Source organism: Microcebus murinus, chromosome 20 (genome assembly GCF_040939455.1).
Source record: "Microcebus murinus isolate Inina chromosome 20, M.murinus_Inina_mat1.0, whole genome shotgun sequence".
NCBI classification, from domain to species: Eukaryota; Metazoa; Chordata; class Mammalia; order Primates; family Cheirogaleidae; genus Microcebus; species Microcebus murinus.
In genome coordinates, this window is record NC_134123.1 from 5473877 (window position 1) to 5492030 (window position 18154).

The 18154-nt window shown below is 59.1% G+C and overlaps 1 protein-coding gene across 1 annotated transcript in view; it reads left to right on the top strand.

The window, feature by feature from the left end:
* Positions 1-18154, top strand: part of NKD1 (NKD inhibitor of Wnt signaling pathway 1) — an 81457-nt gene that overhangs the window by 48438 nt on the left and 14865 nt on the right. Inside the window, exons 4-5 of the mRNA XM_012788942.3 lie at positions 2844-2910; positions 14912-15018. Coding sequence (XP_012644396.3) covers positions 2844-2910; positions 14912-15018 — 174 coding nt within the window. The remainder of the gene's footprint in view (positions 1-2843; positions 2911-14911; positions 15019-18154) is intronic.

Below are 18154 nucleotides of genomic sequence, written 5' to 3' on the forward strand. Positions count from 1 at the left end.
CACATGCACATACACGTGTGCACACATGCACACACGCATGCACACACATGTGCACACACACGCATGCACACAGTTGGCCCTTCGTATTCATGGCTGTGGGTGCGTGGACTCAACCAACCGCAGATGGGAAATATTTGGGGGGAAAGTGTCTGTACTAAATAAACACGTACAGACTTTTTTCTTGTCATTCCCTGAATGATACAGCGTAACAACTATTTACCTATTAGCATTTACGTTGTATTAAGTATTACAAGAAATCTAGAGGTGATTTAGAGTATAAGGAAGGATGTGTGCATGTCATACGCAAATACGGTGCCACTTATATAAGGCACTTGAACATCCATGGATTTGGGTAGCCTTGGGGAGTCCTCGAACTACTTGCCCATAGATACCAAGGGACAACTGTGTATGTAAAGTGCCTAGCATGGTGCCTGACACGTGGGAAATGTGCTGTGTCAGTTGTCTTATTGTTGTGGTTTATTACTGTGCCCATTTTACAGATAAGTAGACCAAGGCCTAAAGGTGAGACAGGCAGTGGGGCCAGGACGTGATCCTGTGCCTGGCTTGACATCCCACATCGTCTGGCCCAGGGACTGAACGCTTGGGGGCGCAGATGCGGCAGGCCACAGCCCCCGGGCTGCGTGGCTCTGCAGGGAGATGACTTTTCGCTGTGGTTGAGCGTTTGTGTGGCTCAGCGTGTCCACGGACCCCGGCACTGAGGAGCTCTCGCCAGTTCTACAGAGCAGGGGCTGTTTAGCAGTAAGGGGCTGACCCAGCACTTGCTAGAACTCTGCTTGGTGAGTGTGTCAGAGAGCGTGCTCCCCCAGCAGGGAGCACTGCCGCCGTGTCAGTGGTGGCTGTGGCGCCGTGCACACCGTGGGCACTGTCACGGGGTCCCGCCCGGCTGCCTTGTCGGGGGCCGTGTTGGAGCCTTCAGCCCTTCCAAGCGTGCCGGAGAACAGACACGAGTGCCGCGCCTGGCCGCCGTGCGGGGTGGTGGCAGGCAGCGCGGGGTCCCATCTCTGCAGAGGGCTCCGCAGGCAAGGGCTCGGGCTCTCTTGAAGGCTGTCGCCGCTCCCTCGAGGAAGTGCTGCCTGCCAGCTTTTGAGGGTGGCGGCATCCGTCTTTTTCCAGCATGAAAGATGGGCTTTAATTGGCTGCCGCGGCGTCCCAGCCATCTAAGGATGCCACCTGTGTGCGTCCCTTTCCTGTCACCGTCTCCCAGCTCCCTGTCAGCTCTGGCTGTGTTAACACAAACAGCCAGTTTACAAGCCCAGAAAGTGTTCGGTGATTATGATAATTGGCGGCGGAGGGGAGAGAAGCCACCCTGACTGAGGGTGAAGTGCCGGGTTTGAAGTAAGTGGCCGCGGGCCCGAATGGCCGCGGCTTAACAACCTCTAAGACAGAGCGTGTGATGCCCTAGAAAGATTTGAAAGAAGAAAGGGAGCAGCCACAAAATGTCTTTAGGACAAACCACCAAAACAAGACGCTGGCCCCAGCCGTGCCGCTCCGTGGCCGGCAGTGTGGAGCGCCGTTGCCTTTTGTTCGTCTCGGTGAGGACTGGCCTTTCTTTCAAGCATCCATCAGAGGTGTGGGGTTTTTCCCCCAAGAGAGGGCGTTTTTTTCCTTTTTTCTTTTCACAAAGAGAAGTTGGTGACAGCTGCTGAGTTTGGGCTTTTTTATTGCTTGTCATTTGGTGGTTTGAGAAGCGCTCCCATAGCATAATTGGGAGCATTAGGAGACATAAGCGTAACCCCCCCAAACCTGTGTGCCCCCACATTAGGAATATTTCCCAAAATGCTTTCCTTGGGACATGAATCCGACGTGATGCTTTGAAAAACAAAACTCCACGGTCTAAAACGGTTTGGAGAGTGCAGTATACACTAGCACTTGGAGATTCACAGTGTTTATAACCACAGTAAAAGTCCTGATAAGTCCTGTAGTAAGGGACCTGTTTAACTTTGTTTAAAACAGTCTTCTTTGATCACAGAACTCTTCTTGACAGAATACCAATAAATACAGAAGACAGTTTGATAAGCCCCGGTCATCTAGCATCTTCCATATCTAGAGTTATCCTGCTGGGTGGGTCAGATCGATGGAGCCTTTGTTGACATCACAGAAATTTCCCCGCCTGTGGACCAACCAGACTCCCCCTGTCAGCCTGACATCCCCTGGCGAGGCAGGTTGGGAGTAGCCCTGCCACGTGGGATAAGATGCCAGGCGTCTCTGCCTCACTGGTGGGGACAGGCAAGGTGTGTCCGAGCTCAGGCTGGTTTCCGGAAGGTGTGTGGGCGAACCGTGGGAGGCATGACCGGAGACCGCTGGAGCCAGCGCGTGTGGGCCCCGAGAGTCGTGCCGAAGAGCTTGGGTTACGTTCGGGGAAGTGGGGACCCACTTAGGGCACACCAGGCCCTGTGGCTTCCTTGTAATCCCCGGAGACAGCCCTCCTGGGCCCCTGCGCTGGAGGAAGGATCCAGAATTGGGAAATTGAGGTCTGCTCTTAGGACCGGCAGGGGAGGTGTGCTGGTCCTGGGTCCATAACAGGATAGACGAGGGACATTTTCTGACCCGGTGTGTGCAGTCCAGGGTGGCGGGCAGAACTTCCTTCCTGACGGGGCAGCGTGGTCCAGTGTGGGGCTTCGTGGTGGGCTGTAGGCGGAGCAACTGCTGCTTCCTGAGAAAGCATCTCAGTAGTTAACTTTTCAAGCATGGTAGGATCTGCCTCAGCTGACCTAAATTCCCGCCAGAACATCAGAACCGGGTCCTCACCACGCCGCTTTGGCCGTCCCCACCCGGGTCCCACCTGCCCCCAGACTCCCTCACGCCCTGCTTTGTCTCCCCAGGAGCTCGTGGGCGAGGTGCTCAGAGACGCGCTCAGCGAGGAGGAGGAGGACGACTTTCGGCTGGAAGGTACTTGCAGCCCGCGGCTCTCTTCCCGGCGGCAGCGGGTGGGCAGCGGGCGTCTGGCGGGCCTTGTGACCCCCACGCTACTCCAGAAAATCGGCGCATGCGCCAGAGGATGAGGCCTTCGTGACTCTCGGTGGGGCGGGCTGGCGCAAGGACCGAGGCCGCGTGGGAGCCCGGCCACCGGCCTGACACCCGCCCTGCGCCGACTGGCCGTGCGAGTGGCCAGGATGCTGAACCTCGGTGTCTCTGAACCTCTGCAGGTAGTGACAGTGGCCGCTAGGGCTGTGTGCGAGGGCCCTCACGCGGCGCTAGGCTTTAGTCACACTGCGTCGGCGCTGTGGTGTTTTCCCTTTCTCCATTCACGTCGCTGCCCGGCACACACAGACACGCACACGCACGCACACAGACATGCATATGCACGCACACACATGCAGACACACGCAGACACGCACATGCACACACACGTGCATGCACACACATGCACACAGACATGCACATATATGCACACAGACACACACACATGCACGCACGCGCGCACACACACACACACACACACACACACAGCCGCCTCTCGCCTGTCGAGTCTGCAGCCCTCATTCATGCCTTCCTCACGGAAGCGCCGCACTGTGGCGAGAACGCGGACGCTAAGGTAGAGCGCCGGCCGGCCGCTGACCTACTGATTTGACCTGGGACAAGCTGAGCCTCCCCGAGTCTCGGTTTCCACATTTGGAGAATGGGGACGAGGGCCTTTTCCCTGCTTTGCTCCCAGAGCTGGTACAAGGAGTGGGCGACAGCGTGAAGCTGAGCGTGTTTGCTGAATGGGCTAGCGTTTCCGAGTCTCGTTCAGAATGAGAGAAAGACTCACCGAACGGGCAGCCTTAGGAGAGTAAGGACCTCTGTGCCAAGGCCAGGGCAGGCTCTGGCTGGAGGGCTGGGGGCCGGGGGGGGGCTGAGGTCCGGGGGGTCCCAAGGGCCTTGCGAGGAGAGCTGTACGTGGTGGGCTCTCGGTGCCAGAGGGTCCAGGGCACCAGGGCCTGACCCAAAGACTGGGCCCCTGTGGCCTGAGGGCTGCTGGAAACGTAGACTCTCGGGCTCCACCCCAGGCCCATTGAATCCCATCGCATTCCAGAAAGCTCCCAGGTGACTCGCATGCACATTGCACCTGGAGGAGCTCTGATAGAAGAGATTCACTCCGTTGCCCAGAAGTTGGAGGCAGCTGGAGCTCCAGGGACCCACCAAACTTCGTTAAATGTGAGCAGGCTCCAAATCAAGGGGGAGGAATGGGGAGAAGTCCCATGGATAGAAAGCTTTGTCCTGGCTGTGGGTGTATCCCTGGAGCGTGTTTGCGCTTAGGGGCCCTGTGTCTTTGATTATTGTCATCCCTGGGCGCCCCAAGCCTCCAAGATGCCCGTGGAGAGATGGCCGGATTTGGTGCCTGGAGGAGCTCTGGGGAGCCAGGTAAAGTCTGCAGGACGTAGGCGCTGGGGGTTGAGGTGTCCCTAGACGTTGGTTACGTGGTCTTCAGCACTCAGTCCATTTACCTGTTCCTGCGCTCATTCCCGTGGTCACTTAATAGCAAGTGCATCCTCTTGTCCGTCCGTCCTTCCATCTACTCCTTCCACCTTCCATCCACCCGCCCAGCCACCAGGGCCTCCCCCACTCTCCTCCCTCACCATCTGTGCAGCGTCCGCCACTCCTCCTCGGCCCATCGCGCCCCCGTCCGCTGGTCATTGTCTCTCCCTCTGCCTTGTCCTCTAGCCACCAACTATTGGTTCCCTGGTCAGAGCCAAAAACCAGCCCCTTTCTTCAAACAGAAGTGCAAAGTGTAAAATAGCTAAAACAGGCTCAGAAAGATGCATACAGTCTGATATCTTTCATATGAAACAAAAAGGCACCCGACAGCCCCCGATGTATTTTCTTGGGGTACCACGTGCGGTATGTTACTGTGCGGATAGAGGCCTGGGGGTGGGTAGCAATATCTCTTTCAAACATGGGAGGAGACTAAAATTGGAAAGGTGGCCAAAGAAGGCTGTAGCATTATCTGTAATTCATGTTTTAACTTTTACAAGAAGACTGGAATCATGTATTCCTTATGAAATTAAAAACTAATGACATGATTTAAAAGTGAAACAATAAATAAAGCATCAAGGGTGGAGCTGCTCTGGTGTGAGCCAGGTTGGCACCTGGCCACGTCCACTCGGCCCCTGAGGCCCCTCGGAGGGACCCTGGGCCCAGCGACTGTCTATGGCTCCCTGGCCACCTCGGTGCCATGGTCTGAAGCCGCCCATCCCAGGACGGTCTGGTGAGAGCAGGTGCCACCAAGTCCTGGCCACAGAGAACCAGCCACCTGCTCTGCGCCGGGCTGCGGGCGTCCCTCTGTGCTACTGGCCAAGGGAGAACAAGCTGAGTCCTGAATCTCTCCTTTGTCTTCGTGTTGGCCAAGTTCATTGCCTCTTGGCGGGCTGGAGAGCTGTTTAAGAGAGAAAAAAGGCCATCTGAGGCGTGAAGATAAAAAGAAGTCTTTTAGCATCCCAGGAGAGGCTGGCTCCAGCCCCCGCGTTGCTGTGTAAAGCCGGCCCTAATCCAGCGTCTCAACCGCCTTAACTGGCCAGCTGGGAGCGTGAGGGATGGGAGATTAAGGCTGGGTTTGGTGCGGGGGCCAGGGCTGCGCAGCTCCTTTTGAACTGGGGAGAGAACAAAGTAAACATCAAAAGTCCCGCGCTCTGAGAGCTGGCTGGGCGTGGCAGGGCCGGGGAAGTGAGGCTTTCATGGGGAGAGGGGGAGCGGGACCCCTCCTGCTGACCCAGCTGGGGTCTGAGGACCGGGGAGGGCGACCCCACACTCACCTCCAGCACCCACCCAGTGTCCCCGCCCCCCAGCTGGCAGGATGCCAGGTGGTGGCAGCGTGCCGCTCGGGCCCTGAGGGGAGAACCTGTGCCAGGCCTGCTTGGCAGACCGCGGTCCCTGCGTGGCCTGCAGGAGTCACTTCGGCCCCTCTCCCTGGGCCCCTTCCGCCTCTCCAGGGCTGACTTTGCCCCACCCGGCTCTGTGTCTCTCCTCTGGGCCTCTGCCCACTGTCCCTCCCTACGCCAAGTGCCTGTTTCTTGTCTCCTGATCTCTTGGCATCACCTGTCGGAAGCCCGCTCCGCAGAACCCAGGCCAGCCTGCTGGTCCCACCTTTACAAAGAAGATGCTCAAAGCCACTGGAGCCATGGAGCCCCTCCCCCTGCAGGGGCCAACCCGTCCCTCCAGGCTCCCAGGGCAGGCCTTGCTCTGCCCCGGCGGCCATCCCTGCCAGCCTGGCGTGCGGCCCTGCCAGCCTGGGGGCCGGCTCTGCTTCCCCAGCCTGCGGGCGGGCGGGCGGGCCCGGAGGATCGGCTCTGCCCCGCAGGGCGGAGATATGGGGACTGAGACCTGGGCCAGTGGCTCCGGGGCTTCCGGGCCTCTTCAGCTCTGTGCTGCCCGGACTTCGCCTCCTCATCTGTCCTGCCTCTGCGCTGCCTTCCTGGGAACTCGAGCCTCAGGGCCCCATTCCAGCCTGGCTTTCTAGACGCAACGCGACCTCGGGCCAGTCACCTGGCTTCTCTGCACTTGTGTTTCCTCGTTGGGGTTCGGTAGCACTTCTCCCTCGGGGTTTTGCAACGACAGCGAAGGAGCCCCAGAGCAGCCCTGGCGCAGAGCGGGGCGCGGTGCACGTGAGCTGTCGCGAGTGCTGTCGTTTCACGGCCGGCGCATGCTTGTGATCATTCACCTAGTCCAGATCAAAGACGGCCCCTGGTCAAAGCCTCCCTGATCCTATTAGAGTCTCTGATGCCTCCTTGTGCTCCCAGGGCGTGGTTGAGGCTCTGGCATGCTATAAGTGCTCAATAAATACTAGAAGAGTGAAAGTCGACACCATAAAGTCACTGAAATCAGGTGACCCCCTCCTTTGGGCTACTCAGGCAGGTCCTGTGTTCCCATGTTGGGGCTCAGGCCAGTCCGTCCTGGCTCCCTGGTGTGAGATGTCATAGCCATTGACAAAGCTGAGGGCCCTATGGAGGCCTTGAGTCCCTTTCATTTGTAGTTGGCATACTGAAGCCCAGAGAGGACCAGTGCCTGCCTAGGGTCACACAGCAGACTGAGGACAGAACCTACGACTCCACCTCCTCCTCAGTCAGCATGTGCTGAGCACCTGCTGGTGCTGGGCCCTGCGTTCCCAGCCATGAGCAAGATAGGCCCTGCCATCAGGGCCTTCACAGGAGGGAGGCAGGCGGTGAAGAAATAAACTGGCGAATGAGCAAGGAAGTTTCTGGCAGTGGTGATCTGTCAAGAGGCAAGACTCAGCGAAAGGCAGAGTGTGAGGCCTGTCTACGAAGGTGATATTTCAGCGGAGATGCAGAGACCAGGAAGGAGCCAGCCATGGGAGAATGTGGAGGGAAAGCAGCTAGGAGGAGTGAGCAACACCCCAAGGCGGAAGGAACTTGGAGTTCTGGGAAGAACAGAAAGGAGGCCGGTGTGACGGGGTGGGGGACAGGGAGGCGGGTGGGAGGCCTAGGCAGATAGATGGCTGCCACGTTCTGACTTCCAGCTGAAGAAGGTGAAGCTGGCTGCTGGGAAGGATGGCCACGGGGAAGGACGAGGGGGGGACCAGGAGGCAATGGCGGCAGGAGGAAGGGTCCGGGGCTGGGCTGGGGGGTGAGGAGGTGGGGAGGGGAAGGGTCCGGGTGCATCGTAGACTTTCGGCTTAAGGAACTGAGGAAGTGGCAGCGTCGTGTGGGAGGCGGAGGTTTTGGCGGGCGGCCGCCACCCACCCAGGTGGAGAAGCCGGGTGGGCAGGGGGCACCTGGCGTGTGCGGCTGGGCATGGGGACAGCTGGGCAGGAGAGGGACAAAGAGTCTAGACTTCCCGGGAGGTAGCCACGGAGGCCGGGCGAGGCTGGTGGCGCCCCAGAAGTCTGGGAGGAAGGGGGTCCACAGAGAGCAGCGGGGACCCCGGCCAGAGGCAGGTGGCCACACCCTGCTGGCTTGAGTCCCTCCGTTCAGATCCCATCCTGTCGCGGAGAGTCTGCTGAGCCGGACTCCACTCCCCCGAAGTCCCCAGAAGCCGAGTTTCAGCAGGACAAGCGGACTTTGTACCTCGGCAGTTTCTCTCCAGTCTGTTCTTCATAAAAGCTCAGCTTGAACAGTGGAAATTCTGACTCGCGTCAGATACTGAGGAGGTTTAATGGTTTCAAGTAGCTCGGGGTTACGTTGTAAAAGTTGGATTTCATCACGTGTTTTAACTTGGGTGGGGATGGAGGAGTGGAAGGGACGTGGTATTTTTAGCCCACGGAGGCCCCTACCTCCTCCCTCTCCCGGTCCCCTCCCGCCCCGAGCAGATGTCCCCGTCCGGCAGGGCAGAGCGGGCGAGGGCCGGAGGTGCGTGCTGGGGAGGTTGCCCCTCTCCTTCCCGCAGTCACAGCTGGGCCGCAAGCAGAATCAGGGGACGGTAAAATGCCACCTGGGGAGGCGGGGCTGTGGAGGGAAGCCCAGTGGCGTTCCCGGTCTCAGGAGGGGTGCACACCGCCGGCAGCAGGGCCCCAGACCGCGCTGGCAGCACTGCACGGGTGATGGCTGTTTGCGTGGGGGTGGCCACAGAGGTGCCTTTTCCTGAAAAGCAGGAGCTCAAAGCGATGGATTCGTTAAGTCAGGATTCTTTCGGTTCTTTTGGAAATTCACCCCAAACTCATGTAAGCTTTTGGCACTTGATATTGAAAAATCCTGGGGCAGATCTTGCGTAAAACAGCCTGGCTAGATTCAGGGGCTGAGACCGTGCCATAGACACGCACACACATGTGCACACACACACAGTCTCTCTCTCCCTGGCCCAGCTCCAGGCGTGCCCATCCGTGAGAATGGGCCCCCAAGTCGTGCTATTCCTTGCAGATGCGTGACTCTCACTTTACCGATCAGGGCGGATCTCGGTTTCTGGGATCTGAAGTTTTCGAAACTTTGGGACTAAATCTAAACACGTAATATTGCCATCTCAGTGTCCCCTTGGCTCATTCCCAGAAATGCCCGTGCTTCCCCGCAGCGTCACTGGACACGGGGGAGGCATGGGACCCCGGGACATCAGAATGGAAAGAAATGATGGTCTTAACTGATTGAAGATAAAATGCCTAATTTTGAAAACGTCACAGAAACGTACAACCCTGCGAACACACCGTGGGGGGCCACTCCGGCTGGGAAGGGCCGGCGCGTGCGAGGGGCCGGGACACGAGGTCCCCTCCTCCTGCGCTGACCCAGGGCCGGCCTCGGCGGCGTGGTGTGAGCGGGCTGGGTCGGGTGGGTGCTGGGCACATCCCTGGTGCTGGGGTGGGGCCGGCCCCGTTGAGAGTGGGGGAGGGAGGCTCGGCAGAGGAGTGGTGCCATCATCAGAGGGAGGGGAGGGTTGCTGGACAGGCGGGAACAGCTGTCCGCTGTTGTGCGTGACAGAGTGGAGACCCAGTGGCTTGGGGAGTCAGGACACTGGAATTTTAGTTCTTCCCGCTCCACAACTCCTGAGTTCAAATCCTGGTTCTGTTTCTTACATTGCTTCATTCTGCTGAGGAGGAGGTGGAGGAGGACCCATGCTGTGACGGACACTGTACTGCATATGGTGGGGTGACAGAAGAGAGAGTCGGACAATGCATCGAGTGACGACAGTAACGCCGTGACACAGGCCCATGGAGCAGGCACAGCGAGCCTCACCCGAGGGTGCGCGAGGCGACTCTCCCCGAAGGGAGCTTAGCCGAGGACCTGCAGGAGGAGCGCGGGCGGGGTAGAAGGGCGTCCTTGGCGGGGCGGCAGCGCGGCCACGCAGGCCAGGTGCGGGAAGTGGCTCCGTGGAGACGTGGGGCTGGGGGCGGCAGCAGCCAGGCGTGGAGCCATCGGAGGGTTTTAAGCAGGGACGTGGTTTAATCAAATTTCCTTTTTAGCTCAGTTCCGTCTTTTGTAAAATGCAAATAGTAGCTCACTCCACACGGGTAGGAGGAGGACTTAATGGAACAACGTGTGTAACTACTAACGTCACCGCACCTCCGGGCAGCCCACCCACGTGTGCGGCTGTGTTTACAAACGGATCCGTGCGTGTCTGGGACTCACTCCCTAAGGAGAGCCGGACGCAGATAACGCAAGAAGCCATTCGGCCTGGAATGCACATACGATATCTTTCTCTTTTCACTGGCAGCAGATTTACCCGCCTAATTATATTTGGCACAGGCTAATATTAAAATTCATCGGCATTCCTTCTAACAGCTGCTGTCAGAAGGTCGGGGACTCAAACATCCTGGCAAGCTACCCTGAGACTAAAATATTTGCAGCAGATAATCTGTACGTGGACAATTGGAAAAGGACTATGGATATGTTAGGGCGACCGTCCAAACTCCAGCCAGGAAGCTCTGGCTTGTGTTAAATCTTACGTTGTATTAGCTGAGAAGAACTTGCCAGGTAACTGGGCTAAGGGAGGCATCTGCCGTGCATTTGAAATGTTAGTAATTCCCGGTCTTCAGTGGGGCTGATTTAGTCATAACTGTGTTTCAAATTCTGTTTCTTCTTTCAAAGTTTCCTACCAATCACGCCTTTCTGGATTGTGTTAAAATAAGCTGCCTTTTGCCAATGTCACGCAGGTGTTAGATTGTCACCTATTCCCCATGCCAGTTTCTAGCATCAGTCGAGGCAGCAGGCATGGCGTGTCTGTCCTGTAGCCAGCCGTCCTCACGCCTGCCTGCAGCGTGTGCTGCCGCCCAGCAAGCTGGTGGAATGCCTGCTCCGTGCGCGTGTGGGGTGGGCCACCCTGGGCGACCGGGGCAGAAGCCAGCAGGGCCCCTGCTCTCGAGAAGCTTGCGCCCTGGCGGTGCAGGTGTGGAGGCTCCTGTGACGCGGGCAGAGGGTCCCAGATAGGACTAGACAGAGCAAACCGCGAGACCCAGCGGGAGACGGCCCCCTGCCAGCTCCAGACGCGTTTGCACCAAGTAGGAAAGGCGCCCTTCCTCAAGAGACCTTTCTGCCATCCGCCTAGAAAACATTGTGAGTAATACACATGTCTGTGGTGCCTGCCGTGTGAGTGGCGCCTCCTGGAGTTGTGCAGTGTGCAGCCCGCTTCTCAGAGCCGGTCACCAGTGACCCCCAGTGACCCGACCAAGCAGGGGGAGTCCTGAGGTGATCACCCTGCTGGGCTGCTCAGAGGGCGGGGCTGTTTCATCTCACAGCCCTTCTCACGCTGTTGGGTGGCGCCATCTGCCAGCAGCTCAGGCTGGGTGGGCTGTGCCGTCCTGCTCCCTGGTCACTGCTGTTTGCCAGGGTAAACAGTCCCTGGTGACTGGGACTCTCCCAGCAGGGGGTCCCAAAGGAGCCTCCCGCGGGGCCCATGGGGGTGGGGGCGGGAGTTTAGACCCATGATCAAAGTTGCCACCATTCAGGTACTTCCTCTTTTCTTTCTCTCTCTTCCTCCCTCCCATCCCTTTTTCTAAACTGGGGGAGGGGAGAGGGAAGAGACTGTCTTTGATCTCAGCGGAGGAAAAAAGTCTGTTCTGTTCAGGCTTTTGGCTAACACAACAAACAGTGTTTAAAATTTAACTTTGCTTAATTAATTAGTAATTCTGTTTAATGCTGTCTGATCTCCCTCCAAAAGGTATTTTGAAGCTTGAGAAGGGAACATCAAAGGGAGCCGGGTGAAGATGGTCAAGTAATGCATTTAATCTGGCAGTTGCTGGGGGTGGAGAGCTGCCAGGCTGGGAGCTCGTGGGGGAGAGAACCGTCATTTGGTAAACACAGCAAGCCGCCGCCTCGTGGCCATGGTATGAGGAGGGACAGGGAGCAGCTTCCAAAGAGAAGAAGTCCACAAACCGCCCCCAGACTTGTTTGGGCTGGGAATTGGTTTTAGAAAAGCAGAGCTGACATTTTCTTTCTTCCATGGCCACTGTGTATGGTTGGGCAGGTTGGGTACTGAGTAAGGGTTGCCAGTCAAGTGGCAGGCAGCAGGTGCAATCCAGGCTGTGCCTTGCTCATCCAGCGTGTACCCTGGGGGGGCTGGAGGTCTGCGTTCACCTACAGTAGTGATCCACAGACTTCCAAGAAGAGCCAGATAGCATGTGTTTCAGGCTTGTGGGCCATATGGTCTCTGTTGTGACTGTTCAGCTCTGCTGTTGTAGTGAAAGCAGCCATAGACACTGTGATTGAGCATGACTGTGTCCCAATAAAACTTTATTTACAAAAACAGGTGGTGGGCCAGGTTGGCTCACGGGGTGTAGTTTGTCAACCCAGAGGTGCTTGGTAGGCAAGTGGACGGCTGTGCTTTCCTCCCTACTCTGTTCCTGTCATTCCTTTTCCCCTGCCTGTTCCGTGCTGTCCTTTCTTCTTCCAAATTAACAGTATCTCCTGCACTTACTCTGACTTGCCATCAATGAGTGATCAGAGACCCCCTGAAATTTTGATCTTTTGACCCCCCAAAAGATGATCTCCCAAGGAAAACAAAATTGCTGGGCTATAGGAATAAGAGACAGAGAATGGACTCATCCTGACTCCATTCCCTGGTCGGCGTGACCTGAGTGACCTGCCGTGAGCGCCATTCGCCCCACCTGCCTGCTGGTGAGTGCCACCCATGGGCGATTGGTTCTGTGCAGGGTGCTGCAGGCCGTGGCTCTTCGACTTGGTTTGGTGTCAGAGGGTTCATATGTGAATGTAGGTGCAGGGCCCTGAGACGTAGTGCCTGCCCCTGGCACTGCGATCCGCGTGGCTTTCTGGCTAGTTGTCTGCCACCTCTTCCGGCCACTGGGCGGGGATGGCAAGAGGACGAAAGACCTTTGGTGGGGGAAGAGGGTGCTGACTGTCCTTGTCCCTGACCCCAAAGTTCCCAGGGCAGGAAGGATCACAGTCCTGCCGCCTGCCTGTGTCCAGCCCTATGACGGCAGTGGCTGTCTGGTGGGTTTACTGACCGCTGGCTGCCCCATTGGTGTCTGCATGGTGGTCTGAGCTGGGATGGGATGAGGGACCTGGGACAATCCAGGCCACGCTGGTCTTTGGAGAAGACATATAAGGAGCTGGGGGATGTTTTCCATCCCTCTTGGGAGGGGAGAAAGGAAGGAGGCAGGAGAGGACCTAAGGGAAGACAGGCTCTCTGTGTGTGGCGAGGAGGGGTGCTCCAGAGGAGAGAGCAGGGACAGAGGTTCCTTTTCTTTGGGTTTTATCAAGTGGAACATGAAAGGCAACATTGAACCTGAAGGAGGTTTTCTGATAAGTTCCCTTTGAACTTGAAGTTTGGTTTCGATAAGCCTGGCCAGCTTGCATCTCCGGCCAGGACCTTTGGGGAGGGAGGCCGCAGCTTTGAAGATGGAGCTGGGCTTTGTTTTTCTTTCTGCTTTTGCTTTTTCTTCTTTTCATCCCCCCTGGGAGGGGTGAATGGAGGATGTTGCAGGCAGTGATATCACTGTGGTTTCTCCAGTGGAGCAGTTCTGGGTAAGAGGGATCCTTTGGATGTGGGGTATGAGCTGGCTCCATGGCCCATCTACATCCTTTGCAAAGCCAGCATTTATTGAGCACTTACTGTGTGCTGGCCACTCTCCTCATTGGTGTCTCGTGACAGCCCTGCGAGGGCGAGACCATTGCATCCCAGTTTACAGATGAGGGGCCTGTGGTCCAGAGAAGTCGAGTGCCTTGGCCAAGGCTGCCCCAACCGGTCAGCTGCAGGGTCAGAGTATGAGCCCAGGGCATGAATCCGAATGTGTCCTCTCAAATGTGACTCTCCTGCCCAGCCCAGCTGCACCCACTAGAAATGCTGGAGTCTTCCAAGGCCGAGACCCTCACTTAGTGCTGGGAATGGGGAAAGCCCTGGCTCCCCAGTGGGTGACGCTGGTGCCTACGGCCTTGTGGCTGGTGGAGAGGGCTGTGCCCTGTGCCCTGTCTGGCCCTGTGGTGGTGGCAGCCCTGGCTCGCCAGGGCACCAGGTAGATTTGGGATGGAGGAGTTGGGGTGCTGGGCTGTGTGCTTGGGTGTCCTTGGGTCCCTAGCCAATCACCTGCCCCAGGGTTCAGGCTCCCACTGCAGTGGGGCGGCCCGGCCTTTGAGGCGTTGCTGTGGAGGAGCGGGGCTTGGTTTCATACAGTGTAATCGAAGCCGTTGGCCCCAGTGAGCCTCCCCACAGTGCCAGGGCCCCCGTCCTCGAGGCCTTCTGAGGAGCGGTGTCTCTCAGGCTTGTTCTTCCTGGCCTCACGCAGGGAAGCCACCAGAAGGAACCGAGGTCCGTGTCTGAGAGCCGGGTCTCTAGCTGGAGAGCTTCGGGGAGCCTGGCCGAGCACCGCGTGGGTGGCCCTGTGAGGCTCCGGTGTGCTGGGGCGAGGGGCGGCAGGACTGGTGGAGCCGCTGTGGGCCAGCCAGGCGCTGCTGTGGCCTTCCTGCCCCCGCCCGGTCTGAGCAGGTGGCCGGGCGTCTCCCCACCGCGCTGCTGTCCACGCGACCGTGTGTGCCTGCTGTAGTGCTGGCGTGTCGTTTCTGCTCCCAAGGCCTCAGTTTTGAGAAAACTTAGTGCCGCCTGCTCTGATTCCCACAAGAGGCAAGGTGGTGAGGCCGTCCTCGCCCCGACGGTTACTGCCCACGGCCGGGACCGTGCGCTGGGCCCCGCGGCGGCAACTTTGAAGAGGCCGAATGTCAGCGTGGAAGGCAGTGAGGCTGGGCAGAAATGGCCACGGTCTTGGGGCCCCCAAAGCTCTCCCTGCGCTCATCGGCTTGCCCTTGGCCTGGCGTCGTGCCGGGTGCCCGTGTGCCTCTGCGGGCACAGAGGCCTCGGGCTGACGGGGGCCAGAGGGGCCCACTGGGTTACCGGGTGCCTGGTGCAGACAGACGCACCCTGGGGCGTCTTGGGGTCCCCTCCCAGGCCGCCCGGCGTCACCAGGGCCCGAGAGCAGTGACTTCGTCCTAGATGGGCCTCAGGAAGGGCCAGCACGCTGGGGAGCACGTCGTCCGCGCCAGGCCGCGCGGGGCCCCTCCTCACGCTCTCTCACCCCCTCCCGCAGTGGCGCTGCCCCCGGAGAAGACCGACGGCCTGGGCAGCGGGGATGAGAAGAGGATGGAGAAGGCGAGTGAGGCCTGCCCGGCCTCCAAGAAGCAGCTGAAGTTTGAAGTAAGTCTCTTCCCTGGTGCCGGCCTGGGGGGCGAGAGGGGCCCTCTCCTCTTGGTGCCTGCAGGGCTGAGAGGTAGGAGGGAAGCCAAGGCCCGCCCAGACCGGAGGGCCCCGAGTGGGAGGTTCCTGCTGTCATGCCCGGCCGCCCTGGCTGAGGATGAGACTCCAGAAACTCGCCACTGCCACCGTCTCAGCCTGGCCGCCCGCTCTCTGCGTGCGTGGTGGCCAGTGGCCCACGAGTGGACGGGGAGGTGGGACAATAGGGCTCTGGGCCTGCTGCTGCCGTTACCCCTCTGAGCCTCAGTTTCCTCAGCAAAACCTTCCCCTAGAGCTTGTTCTAAGGCACATGTGGGGGCTCTCAGGTAGGCAGGAGGCCTCGGGCAGGTCCTGGATGCTCTCCGGGCCTCAGTTTCCCTGTGTGGTCAACACAAGGCTGTGCCCTCCGTGAGCTCACGGTCCGTCGGTCCCTCCGACCCAGCAGTGCACTGAGCCCCGTCCATGCGCCAAGCTCAGCACCAGGTGCTAGAGCAAGGCCGGCCTGCCGAGTGGAGCACCCGCTTCTCTCTGCCCTCCGCCTTCCTCCCCGTGTGTCCTCCTAGCCACTGGGGCCTAGTCCTGACTCAGCAGGCCAGGGTTCAAGTCCTAGCTATACCCAGCAGTAGCTGCGTGACGTCAGGGCAAGTTCCTTAAAGTCTCTGTGGCCTCACTCACCTCGCCTTTGAAGGGGACCAGTAGTGAATTCCAAGGCACCGGGACCTGTGGGCACCGCGGGCTCGCTCCTGGAGAGCCGGAGACGGGTCCGGAACGGAGTCAGCGCTTTCCTCCCTTCTCTGCTCTCCCACGCTGACTGGGCACCGCTGGTTACCAGGGACCCAGCAGGGACCTGGGCATGGTTCCTGCCTTCATGGAGTGCACAGTGGTGAAGGGACAGATACGTGACCCAGACCCAGCCACTGCACAGCTGGCAGTGTGACGGGGATCTGGGAGCCTTGGGTGGTCACCTAAGGCAGGCCGGAGGGGTGTGGAGCGATGGACACTCCGGTCGTTCCAGATTTTGCAGTGCCTGGAGGAGCAGCAGGGCTGTGGGGTGGGCAGGTGCCGCACAGGTGCGCTTTGGGGATGGAGGTCGTTCCCGGCAGAGAGAACGCAGGGGCAGAGGCCTGGGGGGTTGACGTGCCTGCACGTTGTGTGGGGGTGGCAAGCCACCTCGTGTGGCTGGCACAGGGTGGGGAGCCGTTGGGGGGCTATGGTACAGGACAGGGGGGCCAGGCCGGACACCGAGGGTCCTATACACGGTCACGGGGCAGGGCAGGAACTGTCTGTTGGTGATGTTAGGGCTGCCAGCTTCTTCCTGGACCCAACCCTGCCCTGAGCCCACCTAGGTCCCCGAGGGGTCTTCTAGGGGGCTTGGCAAAGGCCAAGAGCCGAGCCTTCAGCAGAAGGAAGGCCCGGCCCTGGGCTCGTGCTTCCCAGGAAGCCCAAGCGTGTTTCTGGAGAGGGGCCAGCTGCTGATGGGGACTGAGCCACCGTCCAGGAGGACTCTCCTGAGCAGTCCGGGTGGGGGAGGGGACCAAGGAGACCCACCCATGACGGGGCTACGGGGGCAGGTGGCTGTAGTTACTCATCCCGTGTTTCTGAACTTCAAACCCAAGCTGTCTTGGAAACAGGTAAACCCAGTGTGTGTGCGCGTGCAGGCTGTGGCCTGTGTGTGGGTGTGTGTGGACAGGTGTGTGCAGCACGCGTCATGCCACATGAAGCTGTGCCTCAGAGCAGAGCAGGCCCTCGGCAGGTATCAGACGAGCATGTCACACTGAGGCAAGGGTGACCTGGAACCCAGTGTGGCCGCCCGAGAACTGCTGGAGGGAGCTGGCTGTAAGCTGCAGAGGTGGGCCAGGGACACGGGCCAGGTGCGGGCCAGGGACGCGGGCCAGGTGCATGCCTGCGCCGTGGGGCCTGCCCTAGTGTGGGCCAGACACAGAACAGAATGGCCTGGGAACATCCGCTCGTTTCGTAGAGTTTTATGAATCTTAAAGGCCATTTGTGGAACCTCTTTCCCCAAACAGCATGCTTTCTAGAACTCTCTATGTGGCACTTGGCCAGCCTCTGTCCACAGGCCTCCAGTGATAGAGCTCACCACTTCCCAGCTCAGACTCCCTGGGATTAGACACTTCTGGTTGCTGCGAATGGTAATGAAATCGTTGTTGGATTGATCAACAGAGCAGAAATAGCTACTACCATTAACTCGGCTTTTCCATGCCCCAGACAGTGTACCAAGCATGTCTCGTTTCCAGTTTCCCCAAAGCAGACCCGGACGCAAAGCCTTGGCAGCAGGCGGGGAACTGGGAGGGTCCCAGGCAGCGGGTGCAGGGAGGGAGAGGAGCCAGCGAAGGGTGGGTTGATGCGGGGTCACCTGCACAGGGACTGCAGTGGGTTCAGGCCTGCTGGGGACCCTCGGAGGGGCCATGTGTCCTGTGCTCAGAGTGGTCCCTTGGAGGGGGAGGCTGGCATTTGCCTGTGGCTTCCTGTCCCGCCTGTTCAGGCGTCTCTGGGCATTTGGCGCCCGGCTCTCAGAGCTGCCCTGGAACAGACACACTCAGGGCCGAGAGGTAGGAGGTTGGGAACTGTTCGCCACAGCCGCGGGAGGCTCAGGTGGGCCAAGGAGACGTGAGTCGGGTATTTGATCTCAGCAACCCTCGTAGGAAGATACTGTTATTTTCCATAATTTATACGAGAGTAAACTGAGGCACAGAGCAGTGCAGTGACAGGTTCGGAGTCACCCGGCTGCAGAGGGCCTGAGGCTGGCTGGAAGTTGCGCCCTTCGTGCCCATCTCCTGCCACCCTGACACTCCTCTCCGGGCCTCCCTGGGTGTTGCTCCTGTTGCCTTCTAGTTGCTTCCAGCCCTTGGTCCAAGCTTAGCCATCCTGAGGCTAAAAGCCTCTTCTCAGATCCCCGCTTCTTGCGTTTCCTCTGTCTCTACAGACCCAGGGCCTCTGGCACCCCTGCACGTGTCCCTGTGAGGCCGAACCTCCCCTGCCCGGGCTCTGGCCACCCTCCCCGGCCAGTCCTGTGCTCCTCCTGCACCCAGGGTCTGGGGAGGGCAGAGGGCAGGTGGCTGCCCCTGGCCTGGCCTCTGGG